General features: G+C 47.6%; 1 protein-coding gene across 1 annotated transcript; it reads right to left on the bottom strand.

Annotated features, from left to right (window-relative positions):
* Positions 1 to 7510: 7510 nt before the first annotated feature.
* Positions 7511 to 25845, bottom strand: LRRC52 (leucine rich repeat containing 52). The gene is made up of 2 exons (XM_032422434.1): positions 25213 to 25845; positions 7511 to 7836 (listed from the first exon to the last, which is right to left on the bottom strand). The coding sequence occupies exons 1-2, from the start codon at positions 25832 to 25834 to the stop codon at positions 7511 to 7513; spliced, it is 948 nt and encodes a 315-aa protein (XP_032278325.1). The 5' UTR covers positions 25835 to 25845.
* Between the last annotated feature and the right edge of the window lie 1469 nt (positions 25846 to 27314).

Raw genomic sequence — 27314 nt, 5'->3', positions numbered from 1 at the left:
ACAGATAATCCTTTTAAAGTCTTAATAGTAATAGATGATTTGTTTGGCCTTATTTTCTAACATGAGCTTTTAGACAGCCTGTATCCAGTGCACAGGTTTTGAATCTGAATCCTAAAGACGAAGAGTGGTTAGCAACAGGAAAGAGCTGGTGGCAGAATCACGCAAAATCAAGTCTGGGAGAATCAATTTGGTCGATTTCCCTAACATGGATGTCTTCTTTTGCAGAGAGGCAGACTGCATTGGTAGGGAAAACACAAAACATGGCATCAGAAAGACCTGCTGCCAGGTACTAGCCAGATGAAATAGGGCAACTACTAACCTTTTTAAATGTCCGTTTTTGTATCCATACAATGGGCCAGTAAGTAACATCTTTCAAAGCTGAGGAAAGGCTTTGGGAGCTGTAAGTCCTGCCATAGTATAAGGTACTGTTCTGGGTGGAGCCCAGTTCCCTCCTCCTCGGGGTGGGGCCTGCTTTTGAGGAAACTGACCCGCTGGGCGAGTTGTATGCATTGTTACCCATGAGGTATCCTCAGCTCTGTTGCCACCTTGAAGTCTGAGAAGGCGGCTGTGTGGACGGAGCAGAGGGTCCTTCCCAGGGCTGGGGCTTTGCTTGCTTCTTCAGGCAAAGACCTGGCAAGAAGGGGGCTCCCAACAGATGCGCTGATGGGTGGGTGGGTGGGGGGGAACAGACACTGCCTTCCTGTCACCTCCCTGTGTTCATCTCAGGTACACAAGCTTAAATGATGCACGCTCCTCAATAATTGGAGTTTTCCTCATCGTTTTCCCAAGGTAGGCCCCTCCCTTATTTATTTATTTATTTATTTTTATTATTTAGATTCAATCAGCCAATGTAAGTACATCATTAGTTTTTGATATAATGTTCAATGACTCTTTAGTTGCGTATAACACCCAGTGCTCATCACATCACGTGCCCTCCTTAACGCCCATCCCTTTTTATTTATTTATTTATTTATTTATTTTTTTAAAGATTTTATTTATTTATTTGACAGAGAGAGACACAGCAGAAGAGGGAACACAAGCACGGGGAGTGAGAGAGGGAGAAGGAGGCTTCCCGCGGAGCAGGGAGCCCGATGCGGGGCTCGATCCCAGGACCCTGGGATCATGACCTGAGCCGAAGGCAGATGCTTAACGACTGAGCCACCCAGGTGCCCCACGCCCATCCCTTTTTAAACGTAATACCCTTTACAACCTCACGCTCACTCACCGTTCAGGGGACGACATCCAGGGCCCATGTTTAAAAGTGCATTTGCCATGTGTGTAAGTGGTATGGTGTTGTAGTCATTCAATTTGTCAACCAAAATTTCTTTCTTTTTTTTTTTTTTTTAAAGATTTTATTTATTTATTTCACAGAGAGAGATAGCAAGAGCGGGAACACAAGCAGGGGGAGTGGGAGAGGGAGAAGCAGGCTTCCTGCGGAGCAGGGAGCCTGACACGGGGCTCGATCCCAGGACCCTGGGACCATGACCTGAGCCGAAGGCAGACGCTTAACGACTGAGCCACCCAGGCGCCCCAACCAAAATTTCTTAAGTGCCTCTTTTATGGTAGGCTCTGTCCTATGCCTTGGGAGGCATCCGTGAATAAAACGCAAAAATTCATGCTCATGTTCTCATGGTGAAGGTGGAAGTGGGGAGACAGTACTTACTACTTTTCACGTATTACACTTGATCATTATCTAAGGTAGAAATAGAGCAGAGTCAGGGGGACCCAGTGTGTGTGTGTATGGGGGGAGGGGAGGGGGATTTTGAGGGCTTGTCATTCCAGGGTCCTGTTGCAGCATCACTGTCCTGCATGTGTTAACACAGTGGGGCGGCTGGCGAGGCTGGGCCAGAGTGAGCACTGGGGACAGGGCTGGAAGAGGATGTCAGGGAGGTAAAGGGAGTGTTGAGGGAGGCGAGGGAGATCATCTAGGGCCTCGTGAGACACTGTAAGGCCTTGTGTGCTCTCAAGGTTTGGGGTATTATCGAGGGCTTGCCCGTCTTTTTTTCCCACTCAGCATCATTTTTAAGATCCATCCGTATTGCCATATGTACATCTAGTCAGTTGCTTGTAACTATTCTGTAGCACTCTATAAATTTTACCTACTCACTCATCTAGCCTGCTGCACTGGATATCCTCATGTGGGTTCCATTACGGACCCATGTGATCGTTTCTGTGGGAGATACACATGGGCCTGAGCAGACTTGCTAGGTCATAGGGAGGCACACACTTAATTTGACGTAAGTGGTTCCAGATTGCTCTCCAGGCTGGCTGTACCCACGTGGGCTCCCTCAGCAGCACACCAGGGTCCCACAGCCCCACATCCCTGCCAAATGAGACGTGATCCAGCTTTCCTTTTCTTGCCAATCTAACAATAAGTATAAAGTGACATCTATTGTTTTAATTTGCATTTCTCTGATTACAGTGAGCATGAGCACCTCTTTATATGCTTATTAGTTTTTGGGGGGTTTCTTCTTTTATAAGTTGCCTGTTCATATTCTTGGCCAATTTTTCTGTTGGGGTTCTTTCTTGTTTCATTTTGCTTTGTTTTTTGTTTTTTGATTTGCAGGAGTTCTCTTACATTCTGGATGTCATATACTGTTGCTTTCAGGAGGTTAGATTTGAGGTAGCCTTTGGTAATCTAGTCTAACCACCCCATGTTATGGCTGGGGAAACAGTCCCAACCAATGAAATGGCTTCTTAAAATCACACACATAGTGGGAAAGCTGAGACTAGAAGTCTCAGTTCTTTTCACCCCATGTTGCATGAAATGTTATGAGGCAGCAGCAATGGGAGGGGTGGGCAGGAAGTGCTGGGTGTTGCTGCCCCCGCCCCCCATCTTCTGTACTTCTTTGCAGGCAATAGGGCCACTTACCCTGACTGTTGGCAGGGCCAGCTCTGGATCCAAGAGGCCCTTGCCGTCTACATGGCCCCCGGTCTGGTGACCATTTCCTCCTTCCCATTCATACCGTCACTACCTTATTTGAGGACGTATCTCCTTGTGCTTGACCAGTGTTTCTCAAATTTTCATGTGTGCAAGATTCACCAAGAGAACATACTATAATGCAGATGGATTCCCCCTCCTGACGATCGAGAAGCATTGAGTGATCATTAGGACCCTGACGCAGGTGGCCCATGGGCCTCATGTTGTGAATACCCTGCACCAAATTGTTCTCTTAGCTACCCGATCGAGCTTCTGTCTCCATCCCAGGGTCACTGCATTTGTCTTCTGGGCCACCAAACAGAGGGACGATCATTCCAGGGCACATCTCTCTCTGTCACACCTCCAGGCTTTCACCCTCACCACCCATCTGAAGTGCTCCTTCCTTTGGGAAATTCTATGACTCTTCAAGACCTAGGCCGAACATGGTCTTCCTTAGAAAGCCCCCTCTGATTTTTCTGGGAATCAAGGTCAGCGGCACAGCATGAATGAAGATGAGGCGCAGCCCCCTCCCCGGCACGGTGTCCTCTGAAATCCTGGAGGACAGCCCCCTGCATCAGGGGCTCAAAGACACCTCTTGAAGGTAGAAACACCCTGCACCAGCCAGTCTTTTCTTTTGAAAGAACAGTCATTTTTGTCAAATATACAGGCTCATTGTTTATTTAAAGAGTTGTGGTTCTACAAAATTTGTTATGGAAAATGTCAGTCTTCCATCCATTTTCCCTGGTGTTTTTTTCCTCCCTGGAGGCAGACACCTGAAACTCTCTTGGCTGATTTTTTTTCTTTTGATATCACTAAAGAATATGGTTATGTTTTTTGTTTGTTTGTTTATTTATTTTTTATTTTTATTGTTATGTTAATCACCATACATTACACCATACATTACATCATTAGTTTTAGATGTAGTGTTCCATGATTCATTGTTTGTGCATAACACCCAGTGCTCCATGCAGAACGTGCCCTCTTTAATACCCATCACCAGGCTAACCCATCCCCCCACCTCCCTCCCCTCTAGAACCCTCAGTTTGTTTCTCAGAGTCCATCATCTTTCATGGTTCGTCTCCCCCTCTGATTTCCCCCCCTTCAAGAATATGGTTATGTTAATCCTATTTGATTTTTTCAGTTTTCGGTATTGTCTATTGACTTCCCATTGCAGAGAATAAGGATTTAATTTTACGTCCTTTCCCTGTGCCTTCACGCAGGCCCCTGCCCACCCCCCATGTTCTATTGCTTGCCCAGTTACAAAATCCAGAATGCCACGCGGTTCTCCCTGCCTCTGTGCCTAGGGCCACCGGCCACCTGGCTGTCACGTCTGAAATTTGGGCTCCTTCCTGAATTCCTTCCTCTTTCTTATAATCTTCTACTCATTCTTCCCCTCATCTCCCATGTGCAGTCGCTCAGGGAATTCTGTCAGCTCTCTCTCTGACAAAACTCTTAAATTCATCCACTCCTTTCTGTTCCCACCTGCCACGGTCCCTGCTCCGTCACCCTCATGTCTCGCTCCGAATACTGCAATTATGCTAGCCTCCTCACTTCCTGTCATCCCTCGCTCTGCTTGCTTCTTCACTTTGCAGCCAGACTGAGCTCCCTAACATACAAATTAGCCCACAGGATTCTCGTGCTTAAAACTTTGAGTGCACCTCAGGGCCCGCGGGGGTAATTTCAAATTCCTGAGCATGGTGCGGTCGACGCAGAACATAGTTCACCATGGCATTGTGTCTTCCTGGCACACAGGCTACAATTACTTGCCATGAAGGTTGGAGCCATGTGACATGTGAGGGGGAGTGACGTGTCACTTCCAGGCCCAGGAAGTTAGGAGCTGCGGGCCCAGGATACCTCTTCTCTCTTCTGCAGGGGGCCTCCCAGGCCCACGTTCTAGAAGCTGTAGTTACAGGATGGAGGAGGGCTGCCCTACCCCCAGCAGACTTTACCTGAGTGAGAGATAGGTGTTTGTTGTGCTAAGCCAACGAAGCTTTGGGGTTGTCTGTCACTGTCGCATAGCCTGTCATGACCTGGAGTAGTGCAAGGGATGTATAAGGCCCTCCAGGGTCTGGCCTTACCTCTCCCACTGATATGAGTTCTCCTCTCCTTTCCTTGGACTCTATTCCAGCCATGCCCTGCCAGGCTCTTTCCTGCCTCCAGGCTTTGCACACGCTGTTCTTGGTGCTTAGAACATCTCGTTACTCAGCCCTGTTTGCCACGTTGCCTGGCTGACCCCAACTCAACCTTCAAGCTGTAGTTTACATGTCTCTTCCTCTGGGAGCTTTCAAGAGTCCCCACTCCCTCCTGGGTGAGGTGCCCCTCCTTTGTGTCCCTTAGCACCCCGTGCCTGCCCTTCACTTCCCCCTCTGTCCTGAAGTCTCCTGTTGACTTGGGTCTCTGCCGAACCCGACTCTTTGCTCCCTGAGCCTGTTCTCTGTGGTGTGCTTGGGGCCAGTCATGGGAGGTGCTCAGTCCGTTTATTTTGGTGGGAGGATCCAGGGCATCTTAGAGGACAAATTATTGTGAAAAACTGCAATTGTGATTTCTTTTGCCAGGACTTTCTTGGTATTTTAAATTCCTGAGGGACCGCATTGGTTGGTCGTTGGGGGAAATAGTCTCTAGTCAGATGCAGCTGGCCTGACTTTTGGTCTTACTAGCTGTGTAATGTTGAGCAAGTTACTTAACCTCTGAAGCCTCAATTTCATTATCTGAGGGGAAGAAGAATAATAGTACCCGCTGCACAGGCGGCAATGAAGTGAGTTGATATATATAAGCACTTAGGACAATGCTTGCCCAATAAATGTTAGATATATTGTTAAGAATATCCTAAATGCAAATGTGGCTTTAGATCCTGGAACAGAAAAAGGGGAAAAACCGGTGACATCCAAATGAAGTCTGAAGTTAAATCATAGTACTCCAGCTTTGGAATTTCTTAGTTTTGGCAGATGAACCACTGGAGTGGGACATAACTTTAGGGGACACTGGGTCAGCGGTACGTGGAACTTCTCTGTGCCATCTTTGTAACTTTTCTATAAGCCTAAAATTCTCCCAGGATGTAGTATCATTATGATACTCATTTTATTCTCATAATATCCCTGTATGATGTAGGCACTATAATGATTGCCGTTTACAGCTGAAGGAACCGAGGCACAGAGAAGTGAAATAGCTTGCCCGTGGTCACCGCTCACAGTCTGCGTAATGGAGTAGGAATGATTGGTGGGTTGGGGTTTCAATAGAAGGCGATAATATGCCCCTGCTTTGTGTACGGCACCCCCCTACGTGCTGTGTCAACAGAGGATACCAGGCGGTCTCTGTCCTCAAGCTCATTACAAGCAGGAAGGCCAAGTTCACACAGAGGTAAGGACAGAATCGGAGATAGGAACCTAGCCCCGGATTCAGGAGCTCATACTCTTAACCATCACACTGAACACATCCCGGGGAATCACGTGGGATCCATGAGGGGGTTTCGGGACAGCTGGCTTTGTGGGTAGGGCCATGGATGGGAGTCTTGAAGGGTCTTCAGGTTGAGCTGCCCCGTCTTCTGCTCCCTTTCCCCTCCTCCGACCAGTCCGGGGAGGCAGATCACGCTGGTACACACTTGACTCTTCTGTTTAGCACTTCATGAAAGACAGCAGCTCGGAGAGCACGGGGCATGGGCTTTGGGGTCAGGCAGCCCGGGCTTCAGCAACCGTTCGGCTTCTTATCAACTGTTTGATCCTGAGCTGGTTACTTAGCCTCTCTGAGCTTCAGGAAAACGAGGGTAACAGCGACCACCTGACCCGTTGTCGTGAGGGCCGACCCAGTGAGAAAACACGTACAAAGCTGGGTACGATGCCGGGTGCTTGGTAAGGCCTCAGGAAGCGGGGGCCGCCTCTGTGTGCCTCACTTCTTTGTTTTGTCCAGGGCGTACACGATGAGCCCTTGGCTGTGTTGCTAAAATTTCCTGGGGAGGCAGCTTCATGGAAAGAAAAGAATGTGGACTTTGGGGGGCCTGTGCTACTGACCAGTCTCTTGTTTAACCTTTCCGGGCCTCAATTTTCCACCATAAGCTAATATCAGTATTATAGGTTCTAGTGACAGTCTTGAGATGGGGTGTGAAGTTGGCCTGTGGACATGTTTGGACGTGTTCTCTTGATGTCAGTTCTTGCCATTGTGTCTTGTAGTTTTCTCCATTTCATTCACATTAATCGTGACTCATCCCAGACTGTTTGCTCTCTGAGGACAGGTCCTCTCAATCTTAGGTTTCTCTCATCCCTCCCGCCAGCACTTAAGTTAGAAGCATAGTAAGTGTTCATTAAATGGGAGTTGGGCTGCTTTTGTGGTGGGCTTCCTCAGCATTTAGCTGCACTTTTGCACCAGCTTCCTAGACTTTTCTAGACTTTGATCTACGCCATCCCACTGAGCTCAAGGAAGTGCCTGGGAGCTGGTTGAGCAGGAAAGGACCAACTTGTGAAATGGCCACCAAACATTTTATTTGTTTTGCTAAATAGTCAGTATCTAAGACAGCCATGAGGGAAGGGGAGAGGGAGGGCGAGTGAGAAGGCGGGGAGCCTGGGGGGAAAGGCATCATCAGATGGCAGTCTCTGGCAACTAAATCAGCTGAGGGAACCCGTCCTGGCCCGAGTCCACCCTGCTTTGGAAGACGCGCCCGCTGCCGTCCACCCTCTGCCCGTGCTCCTCCTCGACGTCGTCCTCGCTCGCCTTGCGCCGGGCGTTCTCGTAGAGCACTGCGCACATGCCCGTGAGCCAGGCGGCCACGGTGCCCGCGGAGAAGATGCAGAAGCCGATGAGCAGCAGGAAGATGTAGTCCTGGCGGTCCAGGTGCGTGATGCACATGTACCGGAGCGGGTTCCCCACCTGCGTGATGGGCCACCCCGCCAGCTCTGCGGGCTCCACGCACGTGGCATTTTGATCATCTGCGAGGAAAAACACAGCGGGCAGAGTGCTGAGAGAGCAGAACGGCCAGGGTCCCAGGTCCAAAGGGGACCCGGAGAAGCCATGTGGACCCTTGCTACTGAGAGTGTGGTCTGCGGGCCAGTGGCACGGGCGGCAGCTGGACCTCGTTAGAGATGCAGGCTCTCAGGCACCCCCCAGACCTCCCGAATCAGAATCTGTGTGTCAACAAGGGGATGGGCGGGCACAGTCAGGTTTGAGACATACTGCACCCGCGCTGCTTCTTGCCCCCGCCCCCCTTCTGATTTTGCTGCAGTCAGCTTGCCTCCTGAAAAGGGGCTTGGCTTCTTTTTTTTTGAAGATTTATTTATTTATCTGAGAGAGAGGGTGGGGAGGGGCCAAGGGAGAGGGAGAGAGAGAGAATCTCCAGCAGACTTCCCGCTCAACGCAGAGCCCAATGCCAGGCTGGATCTCTCGACCCATGAGATCATGACGTGAGCCGAGATCAAGAGTCAGAGGCTTAAATGACTGAGCCACCCAGGCGCCCCTGCACTTGGCTCCTTAAGGATCCTCCAGGAACAAGACACCACAGCAGGGGCTGGGAGGTTGGAAACAAGCAAGATCTCCACGGAGTGTTGACCCTCCACAGAACCCCCCCCATCGATATCCATCGCCTCCCCCCCTCTCCCTCTTCTTGGCTCCCACCTCTCCCCTCCACCTGTCCCTTTCCCTTCACCCTGGCCTGAGTCCAGCCAGGGACCATGAAGGCGTCACACCCGGCTCAACTCTCGGGAGGGACAAGATTCCCTGGAAATGCCTCCTATGTGTTCTCCACTCAGGGAATCGGGGTGTGGGGAGCTCAGGGAAAAGGATCACCAGTAGGAGAGGCAGTTCTGCTTCTCAGCAGTGAGGTTGGCATCACTGGCTCATCACACCATCTACATGAGTCTTCAGTCCTTTTTAGCAGCTGACTCAGCTGCCTGGCTACTTCTCCGAGCCCCTCCCCATGTCAAGTGCCGTAGACTTGAGTGTATAACAGAAAGCAAAGTGGGCTCTGGGGGAGCCAGACAGACCAGGGTTCAAATCCAGACTGTTACTTACTAGTTTTGTAAACTTTGGCAGGATATCCATTTCCCTCTCTGAATCCATTTCCTCACCGTTACACGTGCAAAGAATGCTACCTGCTCCCAGGGTAACTGAGGGGATTTAATTGCCACAGGCGAGCATGCAAGCCACTGTGCCTGGTGCTCAGTAGTTGCACACAGAACTCAGAGCTTTGCCCTCAGCCCTGCCTTTTCCTAGCTCCATATGCTCCGCCACGTTGGTGCAGAGGTGTGTGTGTGTGTGTGTGTGTGTGTGTGTGGTGCCAGGGGAATGTATCCAGCAGGCATTACATAAATGAGCTCCAATGCAGGGTGGAGACCGGGGCTTGAGATAATCATGCTCAAAATTATAATAGCAGCTAATATTTTCCAAGCTCTGACTACATTCTAAGCGGTATACAAACGTCTCGTTTCATTCTTATAACAACTTTGACACACACAGTTCTATCATTCTTGTTGTACACATAAGGAAACAGACTCACAGAGGTTTCTAGATAACCTGAAGGATCTAGGCAGGAGACAAGACACAGAAAACGCAGACCGAGCTATCTAAGCTCGTCTGCAGAAGTGGGAGACACAGACAAGCTAGTGCGGAGCTGCAGGTTATGTGAATGCATTCCTATCCTTGGTGACCAAGGAAGTTAGGGAAATCGGGTTTGCACAGGGGAATTAGAGAAAGGAGTACAGAAGTGAGCTGAGTGGGGAGGAGGTTGTTGGGCCTGGGGGGCCGTCGAAGTCCCCTGCAAGCTGGATAGCATTCCCCACGCCTCACCCCTGTGCCAGTGCACCTGCGGTGAATGGTTTGTTACTTTCAGGAAGATGGTCCGAAGGCCGTGACGCCTTTGAGGACTGGCTCTTGGTGGAGGCTGTAGACACAGGACTGGAAGGCAGTGTGGGGCGGTCACCTCCACGGTGTGCAAAGATTACAGAGGGAAGGAGAGGAAGAGGTCCTCTTGGGGGACCCTGCCCCAAGGGGAGAGCTCTCAGGAGAGGAAAAGGGGTGGGGGCCGGGGGCTCCATTACAGTTGCTGTCAAGAGGCAGGAGCCCAATCACACCTGGAGTCCTCTCTCCACTCAGCCTGGCTGGAGGGCCTTTGGGGCTTGCCTCACCTCCCCTAACTGCCAGAGACCTGATATGGGACAATACAAAGAAAGATGTATTGGGGAAAGGAAAATGTGGGATTCTGTGGGTTGGGGGTTTATCTCCTTCTATTTTAAGAAGATTCAGCTTTCAAACTGGGGCTTTAGCGGCAGACTAAACATGAAACACCGAGTCCCGTTTGGGAGCATTACCTTGAAAGGGGCAATTAGCAGTGATTTGAAGGCTTTATTAGGTTGCTCTTAAGTGCGGGATGTGGATGTGGGTGGCTCTGCGGGGAGGGAGACCTGGGTTTTTCTACCGCTGCATTCTCTCCCCCTCCCCATTCCCTAGTCATTGCCAAGGTGGGAGCCCTCCTACCTCCCTGCAGGTCTCCCTAACTCTACTTTCCCCATTGCCCAGCTCTGGACCGTTTCACACACCCCCGCCAGATTTCCCTTCCTCAAGCACAGCTCTTCCCAGGCAAACTCTGGCTCAGAACCCTCCTCTGACTCCCCAGTAGGCCTGCGAATAACATCCAGACCCCCTGGCCCGGTGCTCAGAGCCCTCCGCACCTGCCCCCTACTACCTCGCCATCGCCCTCCCCACTTCCTAGCACTCCAGTGACCCACCCTTTGCTCCAGTCAAATTAAACTATTAATTCCTTGATTGCATCGTGCCCTTACCAGTAGCTAGCTTTGGGACACTGCTCTTTCTGTCTCAAATGCCTCTTCCTCCAATTTTTGCCTCATCAAGTCCTTCCTAGCCTTCAACATCTGGTGTGAGTAAATGCACTCCCAGGAACATTTCCACAGCCCCCTCATCCTCGTAGCTCAGACTGCATGGGATCATTCCCACTCCTGGACCCACCATTGCATTCTTACTGTGCCCGTGACACTCTCCCTCACTTGGGGGCTGTTGGCCAGAGAAGGAGTGTATCTTTTCTCCCCAACCAGACAGACAAAACTCTTGAAGGCAGAATCCGTGTCTGATCATTCTTGTTCTTGTTAATAAGAGGTATCATTTATTGAAAGAAATACTTAATTTGGGGGGATTTTCTAGTAACATATATATATATTTAAAGATTTTATTTATTTTGACAGAGAGAGAGAACACAAGCAGGGGGACCGGCAGACAGAGGGAGAAGCAGCTCCCCGCCGAGCAGGGAGCCCGATGTGGGACTCAATCCCAGGACCCTGGGATCATGACCTGAGCTGAAGGCAGACGCTTAACCGACTGAGCCACCCAGGTGCCCCTCTAGTAATATTTTTATTGTTGAATTCTACTTTAATTCTACTGTGGTCAGAGACATACTCTCTATGATTTCAGTCCTTTGAAATTTATTGAGAATTTGCTTTATGGCTGAACATAAAGTCAATTTTAGTAAGTTTTGCATGTGCCCCCAAAAGGTGTGTATTTGGTCTTTGCTGAGTGTGTTGTTCTATGGATACCAATTAAGTTGTGATTTTATACAGGTCTTCTGTATATTTGTTGACTTTGTTATTTATATCTCTACTGACTTTTTGTCTATAAAAACTATTGTCTCTTGGTTACTATTAGTCTATTAATGGTCTATTAGCTACTGTGAGAAGGATGTTCAGGTCACCAGTTTTGATTGTGCATTTACCTACTTCTTCATATAGCTCTGTCATGTTTTGCTTTATATATATTGAAGATATGTTATTAGATGTGTAGAAAGTTCTGTTTCCTCTTCCTGGTAGATTTACCCTCTTCTCACTGAGCGAACCTCTCTCGTTATTTCTAGTAATGCTTCTTGCCTTAAAGTCTACTAATCTTTGACATTAGTGTGGCTCCATCGAATTCCTTTTGGTTAGTGTTTGCCTTGTTTATCTTTTGCCATCCTTTTACTTCTAATCTTTCTATGTTCCTATATTTAAGACATATTTTTGTAAGCAGAATGTAACTGGGTTTTGTTTTCCATCCAGTCTAGCAAACTTTGTATTGTAATTATTCCATTAACATTTAATGTTAGACTGACACATTTGTTTTCAATTTGTCCCACTTATTTTTATGTCTCTTTCTCTCTACTTTGTTGGCTTTTATTTTATTATTTCATTTCCTTTTCATCAGTTTGATAGTCGTACATTATTTTCCTATTCTGGTCTGATGTCACTAGAGATTATAGACCCATCTACCGATCCTGGAGTGCCCGATGTGTGCTGGGCATCACAGAAGGTGCTTTACAAAATTAAGCTCTACTCTTGACCACCTCACCGAGCAGTTTTAATTATTCCCATGCTATAGAATGAATGAATTGTTTATCAGTTATTCCCTTTCTGGCTCTTGATTTCCTTTCCTCTGACAAAAGGCTACCAAGTACTGTTGTACATGCTGTGCACTGCACAACTCCAGGGCCTTCATGCATATTAGAAACAGGTGAGTGGCCCCCATGTCCTCCCTCTCTCAGCCCCATTCCATGGGCCCAGGGCATTTGTCCCAGTTAAAGCTCCCAGGTACAATTACAGGTGTCATTAATGTTTAAATTCTTCCTGCAAATAGTTCCTAAGGAAACATCACCCACTATCTTGTTTGTGTCCACACATAGCATGTTACTCCCAGGCAGAAAACCTGTTTGCCAGAATCATGTGTCTGCAGGAGCAAGAGTTTCTGTGGCTCAGAATCACATCTGTTAGTGCAGGAGCCCAGAAAGCCTCCCTTTCAGAAAACTGGTATGAACCCAGTCGTTCTAAGGCAAACTGCTCCTTTCTTCGCCTGCAGGGACCACAGTTCTGCCCTGTGGTCTGCTGCAGGTTCCCAAGGAGCCGTGTGCAGGCTCTGAGCCCCTCATGCTGGTGCGCTTGCTCAGGAACCATCTGGGCTGAGTGGAGGGTTCAGCCTCCACATGGTGACAATGTACACTGAAGGGTAGAATTTGGAGACTCCCTTCTCTACTAAACTGTACCTGCTACTGAGAATGCAGCACTGGTTTCTATCAGCATCACCACTTTGTCATAAGACTTCCACCTTGAACCCCGAGAAAGACCTGACCTGATTCTCCCATTTCTCCTTATTAGGCCCTAGCTTGCCCGAACGTCACTAGATGTATAGTTCTTGGTCTTATTTTTTTTCTCCAGCTGATTATGTATTTGTCAAGGAAGTGGATTTATGTCCTACTCATTTGTCTGCCTCTTCCCACTAGATTATAAACTCCATGAAGACATGGATTTTTGTCTGTGTGGTTCACTATTATACCCTTAACACCTAGAACAGTGCTTCAACCATACTAGACCTCAAAGCATGGCTGTTGAATGAATGAAATGTTATCTTATTAATACCTGTTGGGGTCAATGTCATTGACAAAATGCTCAGAGGATAGTGAACCTGGGGAGATAGAAGACCATAGATGGGTCAGCTAACCCCTTGCCACCTTGGATTACTCTACGATAGACAAATACTAATCCCACTTCCCTTGTAAGAGTTTGGGGAAGATTCACTGAACCAAGGGGTGTGCAGTCCCAGAGGAGTCAGAAACAGGTCCCCAGGACTAAATGGAGGGGTAAGTCTTGAGCTGGAAAGGGGCACTCTTCTGTCCTCTGAGACTGCAGAGAAGGAAACGAGGGTAAATGCAGATGGGGACAAGTGAGGATGCAGGTTCTGTGGGCATGGCATCCAAAGGTACTTACTCATTACTACTCCCAGTTAGTGTTAGAGAACTGTTTGAGAGCAGAGGCCCTCTTTGTTCGCTTTTGTCTCCCTAACACTTGGCACATAGTAGATGCTCAATAAATGTCATTGAATGCATACAGGAGAGAATGGGTGGGCTATTAGTCTGGCCTCATACAACAGTTCTTAAACTCTTGTGTCTTTGGCCTTGCTCTTTAGGACCAGTTCCCAACTGGAATTTGAAGGGACCATGGTTATATTTTGCTACACTCTGGGTGGCCTAGAGGAAATGACTCTCTAGAGGGGAACCTAGATTGGACCACATAGCAGCCCCAAAACACCAAAGTCAACCAACCAGCAAGGCCCCTTTCTCAGACCCTCATGCATGGTCCTCTGAGCATTGGCTTCTACCTTTCCTACCTAGAGCTCCTTTTTTCTCATCACCTGTCTATCTCTCCTTGATGGCATAAGCCCAGGTTCAGCAAACTCCATAGGCCAAATCCAACCTGCTGCCTATTTTTGTAAATAACTTTTTCTTGGAACACACCATGCCCATTTATTTACATACTTTCTATGACTGCTTTCAGGTTACAGATGGCCAAATAGAGGAGTTACAGCAGAGGTCCACAAAGCCTAAAATATTTGCTATCTGGCTTTTTATAGAAGGCAGTGCTGACCCTGGTCTAAACCATCCCTGGCATCTTGAAAATGTAAAGATTTGGATGATTTGGGCTTAGGCACTACAGTTCTTCTCTAGTACATTTTTTTTCCTTGGATAAAGAGTCCATATTTTGGTAAAGGTTAAAAGTGATTCATAGACTCTTGGAACATTACAGGAAAGATCTTCAAATCCAGCAAGTTCAACCCGATTATTCCTGTACTTTAGAGGGGCTTTAGGCTATAGGACTGGTCTTTTGTATAAGGGGTTGTATATGGGCATGACCTACAGGTACAAAGACCCCTTTTCCTCCTAATCCCTTCTTGTGCACTTGTCAGTACCCGGAATAAGGCCAACAGGAGATAGAACCTTTCATTCCACCAACAAAATAAGGCTTAAAGTGTATAGTCTTCTGCAAAAGGAGCTAACAACTTAAGCCCTACCCAGGGGGAAACCCTCGCTACCACCTTTCTTGAGTAAGGTTTTGATGGGGGTGGGGAGTCAGGCGGCATGGCCGGGCTAGGGTATGGTACCAGTTGGTTCATGGAAGCTAAGGGCAAATTCTTGTTTCTTCTCAGTTTGGTCTAGAGCTGGGCCTGCTTAATAAATACCCATCTGCTCAGAAAAACCCAGGTAGTGGACAGTTGTCCTCATGGATAAGAGGCATTTTAGAAAAGCTCAGTAGCAGAAGCACCAATCACCAGTCACCCAGGCGGAAATTTTGGAGCTCTCCTTGCTTCCTCTCTCACGTCACGGGCCGTATCTCCCACACGGCTCTCCCCCTTCTCTGCGCCCCATGTGGGTCCACGGTCACCACCAAGAATTGTCCCAGCGACGGCGGTAGCTAACAGTAGTTGAACACTGACTATGTGCACTTCTAAAATCCTCGTGTGGGTTATTTCATTAGCACAACAACCCAAGAAATAGGTACTAACTTAACGCCATTTTACAGGTGAGGAGCGTGGTTCTCGTGCAGACTGTGGCCCAGCTGGTAAGAGACCGAGGCAGGATTAAAAACCAGGCAGTTTGAATCCAGAGCCCATCTTAGTTTTGCCTGTTCAACCAGGAGTATGATCATCTCGAGACCAAAGGGATATTTTAGGATCACCTAATTGGGTTGGCGTTACAGAAGCATCAGAGAAAACAGCATGAGAAGCACTGGGTATTATATAAGACCTATGAATCACTGACCTCTGCCTCTGAAACCAATAATACATTATATGTTAATTAATTGAATTTAAATTTAAAAATAAATTAAAAAAAAAAGAATGAATTGACACACAAAAAAGAAAAAGAAAAAAGAAAATAGCATAAGAAACTGTGTACTTTTCTCGATATAAAGTTATTCTTTGTCTTTTATCTCACTGAAAGGAAAAGAGGGACTCTCAGGTGGGCCCCTCGATTTCATTTGCCCCACATCCTCACACTCAGGCCCATGCGTGCTCACCCTCGCTTCCTTCCCAGAGGAGGGGCCCTTCCCTGTTTAAGGCTGGCCTTCCATTTGGTTCTGGAGTCCATCCATTCCTGGCTTCACATCAGTTATTGCCCCTGTCCTGAGTCTTTGCCCTGCATGACTCCTTCTCAGCAGCAGATAAACACATGCACGGACCTCTTTGCTCCGAAGAAAATAAATACCCTCTTTATACAGTTCTCCTCCATCTATCACCCTGTCTCCTCAGTCCACAGCCAAGTTCCTAGAAGAGTTTACATGTTTTTTTTTTTTCAAGTAAGCTCTACACCCAACGTGGGGCTTGAACCCACGACCCTGAGATCAAAAGTTGCATGCTCCATCGACTGAGGCAGCCAGGCACCCCAAGTTTACATTTTTTTTCTACACCCCTTTTCTTCCTTGCTGTTCATTCTGTAACCGACTGTCCACTCCCATCATGCCATTGGAACTGTCCAAGACCTCAGGGACCTCTTGGTAGCTAAATGTGTTGGACACTTTTCAATCCTTACTTGACCTACTTCTATTCTTTGAAACTCTTCTTCTCTTGGCTTCTGTGAGTCCACCCTTCTCTGATATCCTTTCTTTTATCCTGGCTGCTCCTGCCCAGGGCACTTCATGGGTGGCTCTTTTTGGCCCTTCCATATGTTGGCATTCCCCAAAGCTTCTGTCGTGGACCTGTTACTCCCCCCCACCCCCATTCTAAACTCTTTTGCTGGCTTATCTCATTCTTTGTTTGGTTTCAGTGATCACCAGTGAGCTGATGATTCTCAAATATATCTTCTATTCTTTATTCTGGATTTCAGCTCAGAACATCCGAAGGCCTCCTGGTTCACAGGGGCCCTCCCACTCAACACGCTCAAGATGGGACATGGTTCTCCCTTAAGCTCCTTGCTGCCCCTCCTCCGAGAGTGTCCATCCCAGGGAAGCCTCCAGAGCTGTTCAAACCAATTCTTTCCTGTTATTTTCCATATATCATTTATTCATTGATTTTCTCAATAAATATTTATTGAGCCTTTTTTCTGTGTCAGGCCTTGAGCTAGTTTCTGAAGATTCAGACGTGTTCTTTGCTCTCATAGACCTTACCGTCTATCAGAGAAGATAAATTTTAAATATTCAAATCTATTAATTACTTAGAATTGTGCCAGAAGTCATGAAGGGAGGACTGGGAACTTGGGAGGGTCTAGGTTAGTCCAGAGTCCTATTGCTTCTACCTTCTATTTTATTTTATTTTATTTTATTTTATTTATTTTATTTTATTTATTTATTTATTTTTAATTTATTTGACAGACAGAGAGACAGCGAGAGAGGGAACACGAGCAGGGGCAGAGGGAGAGGGAGAAGCGGGCTTCCCGCAGAGGGGGAGCCCGATGCGGGGCTCGATCCCAGGACCCTGGGATCATGGCCTGAGCCGAAGGCAGACGCTTACCGACTGAGCCACCCAGGCTCCCCCCTTCTATTTTATTTTTTAAAGATTTTATTTATTTATTTGTCAGAGAGAGAGAGCACAAGCAGGGGGAGCGGCAGGCAGAGGGAGAAGCAGGCTCCCCACTGAGCAAGGAGCCCTACGTGGGACTCGATCCCAGGACCCTGGGATCATGACCTGAGCCGAAGGCAGACATTTAACTGACTGAGCCACCCAGGCATCCCTGCTTCTACCTTTTAAATGGTTCCTTCTGACCTGTCTAGACTTCTTCATCTGCTGCTATGGACCTTTCCTCCCTTCCCTGGATGCCCACAGGAGCCTCCTAGCCCTGCATCCAGGCTTGCCTGCCTCCCAGAGCTTCTCAGGATGCCCTTCATGTTCCCCAGAGAATCCTCCAAAGGCCCTTCACGGCTGGATCCCTGTTTCTCTTTCTAGCCACATCCACACTCTGCTGGATTATCTCCAGGCTGGAGAGCTCTTCACTTCTGGAGATAAGGAGACTGAGGTTGGCTGCTTTGGCCAGCCTTGCACTGCTGCCTTCCAGAGGCCTGAGTGGTGCTGGGTGACCAGAGAGGCCATGCACAGAGGTCTGGCATTTCTGAGCTCGAAGGGACTTTGGATCACCTACTTTCAGGGATCTCAAGTGGGCTGAGCTCAAGAGTGTGTGAGAATCACTCAGGATCCTTCCTAAACTGCATGTGCTTGCCACCCACTCCCTTCTTGGCTTTTCTGGGTGGTTTGGGACCACTGACCCAGTTGTGTCCCTCCCAGCCCCTCACTGCCCCCATGAGGCTGCTTCTCTGGCTCTCAGCAGGTGTTTGTGAGAAAGTCGGAGACATAGGCTGGCAGAGCAGCTGACGGCCGTGGAAACGTCTGCGGCCCAGCTGTCCCTTTCTGCGCGTCTGGTCTTTGCAGCAATTTCTCTGATGGAGAAGATGGGTTAGCATTAATCGTGGAAGAGTGCGAGGACCTGAATTCATTCTGGAAATCTAAGTCTTGGCACAGTAGTAGATGACTTTGTACTTGGTGGGTTGAAATGGGGCCATTATCCTATTACAGCAGCCTTGAATACAGGATGAAGTAGCCTTGGAATGAAACTAAGATGTTCTCCGCTCAAAATGCCCTCGAGATGACGTGGACCCGAAACAGCACATGACCCAACCCATCTGCTCCCTGCAGATGTCCCTGAGTGGCTTTGTCCCCTGCTTCTGCAACACTCCTGCCCAGACTCCTCTGATTTGTGGGCCCCACCATCAGGTCACCCAGGACTGCTTAAGGACGATAATTTCAGAGCTGACAGAGAGGGACACTCTGTCCCCAAACTACCCCCACTTCCACTCCTGGTAGTCTGTCACTTTCCGAACTCTCACTGTTTCTTGTTGTTTTCTGTCACATTGCAAATGCCCCTTGAGGGAGACATGTCAAAACATTATTAGCCACTAACGTCCTGGTGCAAATCAATTTATTCACTAGTGGGAGCAGCCGCCGTAGATCTAGAATGGAAGCCATTGTCATAGGGTCTCTCGAAATATGGCGTAAGGATTTGCACTGTCCAAAACCGGATTCTCTGGATATGGGGCCTGGGGTTCCTACGCTCACTGGAATTTGAGAACCACTGGTTGAGTGGGCCAGGCCTGGGAGGATAGTCTAGGGCACTGAGTCCCCTGGGGATGGAGGTATTATTCTAGTCAAGTAGATGATGCTTAAGATAGGAGGTAGGACAGTGCAGGAGTTCAAGGCTGTCTGCTTCCTAATTATGTGCATGTCCTAATTATGTGACTGTGGCCTGCTTCTCCAGGAATGCCTCCACGTCAGCATTGATCCATTGCATTGCCCATCTGGGACCCTGTCTGCAGATCACTGCTCTCCTCCTGCAGTTAAGTGCACCTTATCTTTCCATTTAGGTCTATAGACTACCAGCTACAAGGGGCTGTAGAGAGTATCTAATCCTACTCTCTTTTTATTTCAAAGACAAGTGAGTCTCAGAGGGCAAGGGACTTGCCCCACATCACCCAGTGGCATTGCTGGGACCAGGACAGGATCTCTTGGCTTTCAATTGCTTTTTCTCTCTCTTATATCCCACAATTGTCTTATAGACCTATTGTGATAGACCTATCTTTAGATGGAAATTATGACTTCTTTTCCCTATGATGGAAGCACTCCAGCCTTATAATACAATGTTGGGCATATAATGAACATACAACAAATATTTCAGAGTCAAATTGACTAGGATGTGTCTAAGAGTAAGGAGAGGTCATGGCATGGGGGGGTGGGAAACACTGAATCTGGATGTCAGGAGATCTCCGTGTTGGGCTTGGCTCTACAGCCACTTACCTGTAAGAAAGTGAGATTCTAAAGTTCCAGCTGAAGCATCTTATATTAAAAGGCTACCCTGACCCATATGGCGGCCAATGGCCATTCATGGGGCTACTTACATGATTTAAAACAACATAAAATTAAAAATTCAGTTCCTCATTTGCACTAGCCTGATTTCAAGAGCTCCATAGCCATATGTGGCTAGGGGCAACCATATCGGACAGAACAGATATAGGCTATTTCTACTGCAGCAGAGACTTTAGTTGGACAGTGCTAGACTAGACTTTGGGAGAAGATAGGATGGAGGCCAGGAGCCTTATGTCCAGAAGCCTAGAGTTGTGTGAGTTTTTAAGAGCATCTTCAGAGGCATTCAACCCTGTCCTACTAGGCAGCTCTCTCCTGGGAGGAGCTCAATTGCCACTCTCACCTTCAAAGAGCATTAATGCCTGGGAAATTACAGTTTCAGCCAGGAATTAGTCCTCCTATCTGCTGACCAAGGCCAAAAAGAAAATGGAATCTGTGGGTCTGTTTTTAACTCTGCATTGATCAGAGCATCCGGGTGACCAGCACTTTATAACTCACCTCCATTTCTGCTGTGATTTTCATGTTTGCAAAATGAGTATGTAAGCTCTTTGAGGATGGAATGGTTTTCAGTGCATCTGGTGAGTATATCATAGGAGGGTTTCTTTTGATGAAGACCTTTAATAATAGCACCAAATCTCTTGCCAATGTGGGAAAATTTTGATATTCCTATTCAGTGTAGCTTTATGATGAAAAAAGGTGAATAAAACACTTAGCCTTCTCTACAGCCCCTTTATGGGGGTGAACTGAGCCAACATGGGACATAGGGGAAGAGCATATTACTGCCTTCACACCTTTTAAGATCTCCCCATTTCTTTCCTGGACCTCAGCTTCCTTCAAGGTTCCTCACTGTTGCAGAATTAATCTTAGCTAATTGTATTTCTCAAGAATTCACTTCTGCCTCTGATGTGAGAGCTGATAAAGGCTTGAGGGCACTGGTATTATTCAGCCGAGGAGTTCATATATTTTTGCAGGGTCCTCTTCAAGATTTGGGCACTCTTGGGGATCCAAAGGTGTAAATCTCTAATGGCTAATTTTAGCTCAGTGGTAGGCAGTGGATGGGGGCAAAGTCTTCTTCAGATAACAAAATCACACCATGTAGGTGACTTCTTGCTTTCAAGGCCATGTCTGCCCCACAGTTGGACCTCCTTGCCCTCATCCCTTGAAAGCTGTCTGCATGTCCACACCTGTTCCTGCAAGTGGGGCTTGTCTTTAGGTAGAACTCCAGTTCCAGATTCGGGTGACTCAGGAAGAACCACTTTGCTACTACTGGGCCCAGCCCTGAGTCTTATGGTCCAGGCTGAGACGAAGCCTTGATCTGGGCTTCTGGTTTTGTTCCCCAGTCTGAACTCTTGTGTTCATAACTTGCCTAATATCCAACTCCCTCGAAGATTCTCTCTGTCTCATTTTCCCAGGGATTAGAGCCCTGGGACCTGCTGCTCACCTTTCAACGTCCTATCTATATCCCCCTCCCCCCCATACATCCTTATAGCCATGTTTCCTGGATGGGGTACACTGTCCTCTCGTTCCATGTGTGCCGAGGCTTCCTGAAGTCTACTGCTTATCCCGGGGTCACCTGACTGATGTCTGCTACTCTCTTAAGTACCCTGTATCTTTGCCACATCTGCCAACCATTCGTTTATTGAATGCTTTTTGGTATGCAAGACTTAATGCTAATGGCGGTTTGTAAGCGTTCTCATCTCAGCCGCCTAGATAGGTTGGTTCTATTATTATACCTGTCTGAAAGATGAGGACGTTGAAGTTCAGAGAGGTTAAGTAACTTCTCTGATTTCCTATAAATAGCAAGTGGCAGGGCTAGGGTTATAATTCAGGTCTGTTTCACTCCAACCTGACTCTTTAACACTGGGCTCCCCTGCCTGCACGCTGGCTGTCCTTTCCCACCTGCCACTGAGGCTGTCCCAAGTGCCTGCTCCACCCGGTGGGCACATGGTGGCCTCTTTTGTCCTGCTCTGTCCAGTAGGATAGTCCTGCTGTCCCTGACTGGACCATGGGACATATATGGTGCAGATGACCATAGTCATGTGAGTCTCCACACACAGCTCAAGGTTCTCTCCCTGAGCACCTGTTGGGCACATAATAGGACTCAATAGATGAATGGATGAACTGAGTGGTAGCATGGAAGCTTGCTTTTCAAGGGATCTCTATACTGCCATCCTACTGTCATGCTGACCTTAATACTCTCCCACAGGGAAAATCTCCCAATACTAACGTTCATATCCTCCTGGGTCTAAAATGAAACCCATCTTTAATTTGGATTCTTCTTTCTAAATAACCAGGTTACTCAGCTCATTTCATAGAGATTCTTCTTAGATCCTGCAGTGTGGGTACATGGGGAGAGAGATGTATACGCTCTATTTTAGAACATGCTGAAGATCACCTTTTGATAGCCAAGGTGGTAAAAGAGGTGGGCCTAAGCTTGAGCGTTTGTCAATAGCAAAGAGATTTCCACTTAACAGAGGCATGAATCATGTGAGAGTCACACAAAAGAAATATCTTCCATTGTGTTGAGGGATGGCTCAAGGGCAAGAGAAGCATCTAATGAATTCTACTGTGTGTGCCTCTTCACGTGCGGGTGTGTATCTATATATTGATGTGTGTATGTTTGTCATGTATGTGTAATATGTGCGTGATTGTGTATGTGAGTAGGTGTATCTATAGGTATGCGTGTATGGTATGTGTGTATGAGCACATCTTTGTGCTTATATGTATGTGGGTATATGTACGTGTCTTTGCACACGTGTTTATGTGTATGTGACGGTATGTGTGTGTGTGTATGTGTGGGAAGGGACAATCTGACTGACTGAGATGCAAAGGTGAGCAAATACTGAGGTTAGGCTCCTACTTTGGGAGTTTGGGTAGGTTGGGATGAACTTGGGCTTATAAGGAGCGTGCAGGCATGTAATGAGTTTATGATGGCTAGAGCTCATTATCCAATGGAAATGATCTTGGGTGAGTTCCATGTGTAGTCAGATAGGAAATAAAGTTGTAATTTAGACGCTGTGGCCATATGCTTATAACATGACATATTTATAACTAAACTGACTTACAGGATCATAGTTACCATGGAATTCAGGGATTTAAGATATTGTAGTCTCATCAAAAAAGACCTGAATCAGGAGGTTCAAATCTTTTTTTTTTTTTTTTGCTACTTCCTAGCCATGTGATTTTGGGCCAGTCTGTTTTCTCAACCCTGCCATGACAGGGTTAAAATTACCAATCCTAGCCTCTTCCACAGGCCTAGGGCACAAAATTTAAGGGTTGGTATGACATTTAAAGTAAAGAAAATGAGACCGCATGTGTGAAAAAACTCTAGCAGCTGCAAAGCTCTCTACAAAGATAAATTGTTCTGTGTCTGGCTTTGGGCTCATTAGTGTTTTCAAGAGATAACAATTATTAGCTAGGGCAAGGAGACCATAGTTCTGCATGAAGTGGTCTGGCGGAGTTCCTCTAGGCCACCAAACAGCAGAGAGAGATGAGCAGATCAGCAGTTGTTGTGGGTGTGAGTTGGGGGCGGAGTGGGGGGCTCATACTGGCCAGTGGATAAAAGCTTTGTCTACCTCAAAAGACAGACTCTTTGTTCATGAGGAGCTTATGAGCTTGATAAGATAGATACCCGCTTCTGATGTTTTTGAAAACACACAGTGAAACAGATCCGGTTTATAATCCTAGTCAATTCTGGAATGAAATGAGTCAAGGAGTCCAAAGCAGTCATCCTGAGCACTCTGAGAAGACACAACTCTATAAGCAGAATCTTGATTGAGGGAGATTTGGTGGCAGGTGAAGCAGCAGGCTTTGGGACTGGGGAAGAAGCCAAGCTGTGTCACCCTTTTCAGCTAGGGTAGGAGGGCCTCCTGGCTACTTGGTGGGCTCTACTCAAGGAAAATATATACTTATGGTGGGCAGGGGGCAAGAGAAGATGAAGCTTCTTCACAGGCTAGTTCCCAAGACAACTGCTCCTCTATTCTTTTATGATTCATCCTCTTAAGAAGATGGTCTGATGGGGGCGCCTGGGTGGCTCAGTTGGTTGGGCAACTGCCTTCGGCTCAGGTCATGATCCTGGAGTCCTGGGATCGAGTCCCACATTGGGCTCCCTGCTTAGCAGGGAGTCTGCTTCTCCCTCTGACCCTCCCCCCTCTTGTGCTCTCTCTCTCTCTCATTCTCTCTCTCAAATAAATAAATAAAATCTTAAAAAAAAAAAAAAAAAAAGAAGATGGTCTGATGAAGTTCTTTCCTTTTGATTTATTCTAACTCGGATTGTGTACCTGGGAGCTGGGCCAGGTGCCTAGGGCACGAAATGTAAGGAGCCACCCACTCTTACTGTCTCCCTGAATTTTGCATCCCAGGAGGCTCGCTTGCCTCACCATTGTCCAGGCCCTTCCTGGAAGACATGTTAAGACCCGTCCACTGGAAGGAGGGCCAGGAGAGCACATTTTCACTTGCCACCACCATTCAGCTCCCTCTCCCCCAGGCCCCCCTAAAGCCTATCATGTTGGCCAGGAATCTTTCTGGGATATGGCCACCTGGGCAAGAACTTCATGGTGGAGGCTTCAGCAGGTGCTGGTGCATGAAAATATTTTTCAAGAACAAACACACAGGGAAGGGAGCTGGTGCATGAAAATATTTTCAAAACAGCCACTCGGGGAAGGGAGAGAAAACATGGTTTTGACAGGGTTTGAATCCGAAGTCCAATTTTACCAGATTACATCCGTGGCTCCAGGCTTTCATTTCCCATTTCTTTGAAGTCCTGAGTGAAGGTGAAGTTGGTAGAGTGGGATAATTGGAGGCTGAGGATGGGACAGAAAAGTCACTGAAAAGAAGAGGGAGTTGAGGCACTGGAGTGCCCAGGGGACCATGGCAGAGGGGTGGCAGCAACTGGCTTGGAAATCTACCAGGTAAGACTTGAGAATCTGCCCGTGAGATTGGAATCTCCCTGTTGGACAGTGTGGGCACTGGTGACCTGTTCTTCATGGATGCACGCCATTCCCTCCTTCCTTACAGGGTTAGCATCTTGAAGACAAAGGAGCCATCAACAGCCTTCTCCTCTCCTCTCTCTCCACTCCCACTCTCACTGTCTAGGGAGCTCCTGTGCCCCTCCCTCTACCTCTATTGAACTTTCTCCTCTGTACATCATATTGTCGGGTTTCGGATGGCCTATGCATGACTGAATTCACTTTCGGATCTTAGAAAAATTCAGTCACTGAATCAAACAGATTAAAATAGTCCACCAATGGAATACAGTGTCCCTGAATTTGTTACTTTGCAGTTAAAGAACTTGATCATTTCCACACATACCATTTTACGTTGACACAACAGCTCCATACGCTGAGCCATATTATTGTCCCCACCTGATGGATCAGGAAACTGAGGCTCAAAGACATTGTCTGTCCCTAGGGCAGCCAGCTAGTAAGTGCTGAGTTTGGGACCAGAACTCAGATCTTTGGATTCCTACTCCAGAACTTCTCTACGGACCCTATTGCCTCTCCAGTCAACCCAAGGTGGATCCTGCAGAGCAATAAGAACGCTTTCGATCAGCTTCCCCCAGAGTTTTCTCCCATCCTGACCATCTTTTGACTTTACCTTTTCTGGAACCCATTCCTCCTGCTCCATCACATCCTCCTCGTCCCCACATGCAATCAGACCCTCACCTGGATGGTTCAGATGGGACACTATTAAGTAGATGGTGAAGTCTAGGAAGGAGCAGTTGCATTTCCATGGGTTTCCACTCAGATACAGGGTCTGTAATGTTATGAGGTGTTGGAAGGCAGCGTTGTCCAAGGTCTGCAAGCCGGTGTTTCTGAGGTCCAGGTACCTCAGAGAGCTGGTGTTGGCAAAGGTGTACTTGTTCAGAGAGAACAGGTGAGGGTTGTTGGAGATGTTCAGCTGCACCAGGTTGCTGAGCACGGAGAAACTGTATGGGGAGATCAAGGTTAGGTTGTTGGAGCTGAGATCAAGGTAGATGAGTTTGAAGACTCCGATGAAGGTATAATCCATCACCTCGCGAATCAGGTTATTCCGACAGTCCAAGTAAACAAGGTCACTGAGGAGTCCTAGATTCATCGCTGGCAAAAACGTGATGCGGTTATCATTCAAGTATAGCCTCCGGGTGCTCAGGGGTACATCAGGGGGGTACTCGGTTAACTGGATCCCTGTGCAGATCACTTCCTGGGCTTGACACTGACAATTATTTGGACACTTTGACCCCGAGACCAGTCCCATTCCAAAGGAAAAGAGTAACCACCCGGGGCCAGGGCCTGAAGCAAGGGACATAGTAAGAAGCTGCAACTGCCCTCCTTCCACCTTCCTGCGGGCGCTGTCCCTCTGATCAGAACCCTGCCAAGGGGCGGGGTGGGGGAGGAGGGGTGCTGGAAAGAACTGTAACACTCTAGCTTTGTGCAAAGCAATTTTCCATTACAGGAGAACTGAACAGAAGTTGAAACGCGAGGCCCAATGCCCCGCCGCCCGTCTTGGTGGCTCGGCCACCCGCTCACTCCCGGACTGCTGCTGGAAGCTTGCCCGCTTGGCGGCTTTGAAAGGTCTCACCCTTTCCCTGCGTTTGCAAGTGAAGGGGAGCCAGGGGAGAGCCACATGACAATGAGGTTGCCAGTTGACACCTTTGTGATGTCAGCAGCCTCAGGAGACTGCCTGGCTGAGGGAGGGAGAGTCCTGCCTCTCTCCCCTTCTGGGTGGTGTGGGGGTGTTTTGTGTATCTCGGTAAGCTGGCTGTCCCTGGGGGAATCGGGGCCTGCAGCGTGGGGCTGGGGGGCTGTGCTCAGGTTAGTGTGCGTGTGTGTGTGTGTGTGTGTGTGTGTGTGTGTGTGTGTGTGTGTGTACCAGGTCCCTACAGAGGTGTAGTGGAGGATTAGGTTAGCTTGGGTCCCCTAATCCACAGGCTATAGAGGGACCTTGGAAGTAGCTTCTTTACTGATGGCAAAGCGATTTGTTTAAGGTCAGTTCTCTGAGTGGGTCCTTTCCTTTGTAAATGAATTTGGACGGGTGCCAGTTTTTGGTGGTGTTGGGAGAGTATGGGAAAGGGGAGCCTCCTTTGAAATGAGGAAAAGGAATTCCTCTGATAAGGTGGTCCTCTTCAGATTGCTTTCCTAGCGTGCCTACAACCCTGTCTGCATTTGGAATATATATGTGTGCTAGTATTTTAAAAAGCCTTTAGAGTAAGTATAAGGTACTCCCCTCAACCAAAACCCAAATGTATAAAAAAAATCTGAGTGCAATGATATGAACTATTTCTTACCATTACTATTCTCCTAGACTTTTAAAATAGTGAGTGCCTCTCTAGAGCTTCTAGTGGGAGTTTATATTCATTAACTATTTGAGGGATGATGGGAGGGGGGTCTTTTGGAGGGAGGGATAGAGAGTCTGGAAGCTTAAGAGTTAGGATGTATCATTTACTCCATGGAAGAAGGCACATTAGGTAGAAATGAAGAAAAGCACTTTAGGAATTAAGATTTATATTTGGGGGAAAATGGGATTTGATACAGAACTTAGCTGTGAATATTAATAAAATAATGCAACCTATATTTAGCTTAGCACAGTACCTGGCACCTGGTATGTAATAAATATTTATTGAATGAATGATGCGTGAATGTCTCTGATGGTTTGTTCCCTTTTCTTGCTTCTCTGCCAAGAGAGAAATTAATAAACTCAAGTGGATTTGTGGCTGGTTAGCTAATGCTTGATTATGTTTACTTACTCAGCATTCCTAGGGTGACTGGCCGTGAATTAAGATGATGAC

Source organism: Phoca vitulina, unplaced genomic scaffold, assembly GCF_004348235.1.
Source record: "Phoca vitulina isolate PV1807 unplaced genomic scaffold, GSC_HSeal_1.0 scaffold26, whole genome shotgun sequence".
Taxonomy (NCBI): Eukaryota; Metazoa; Chordata; class Mammalia; order Carnivora; family Phocidae; genus Phoca; species Phoca vitulina.
The sequence above is the reverse complement of the archived record's forward strand: the minus strand, read 5'-3'. Positions and strand labels throughout refer to the sequence as shown.

What these genes read in the sequence shown, in the direction of transcription:
- LRRC52 (XM_032422434.1), bottom strand. Translation starts at nt 25,834, where the DNA reads ATGTCCCTTGCTTCAGGCCCTGGCCCCGGGTGGTTACTCTTTTCCTTT. An exon ending in GTCCCATCTGAACCATCCAG is followed by an intron (nt 7,837 to 25,212) that starts GTGAGGGTCTGA and finishes TTTTCCTCGCAG; the next exon opens with ATGATCAAAATGCCACGTGC.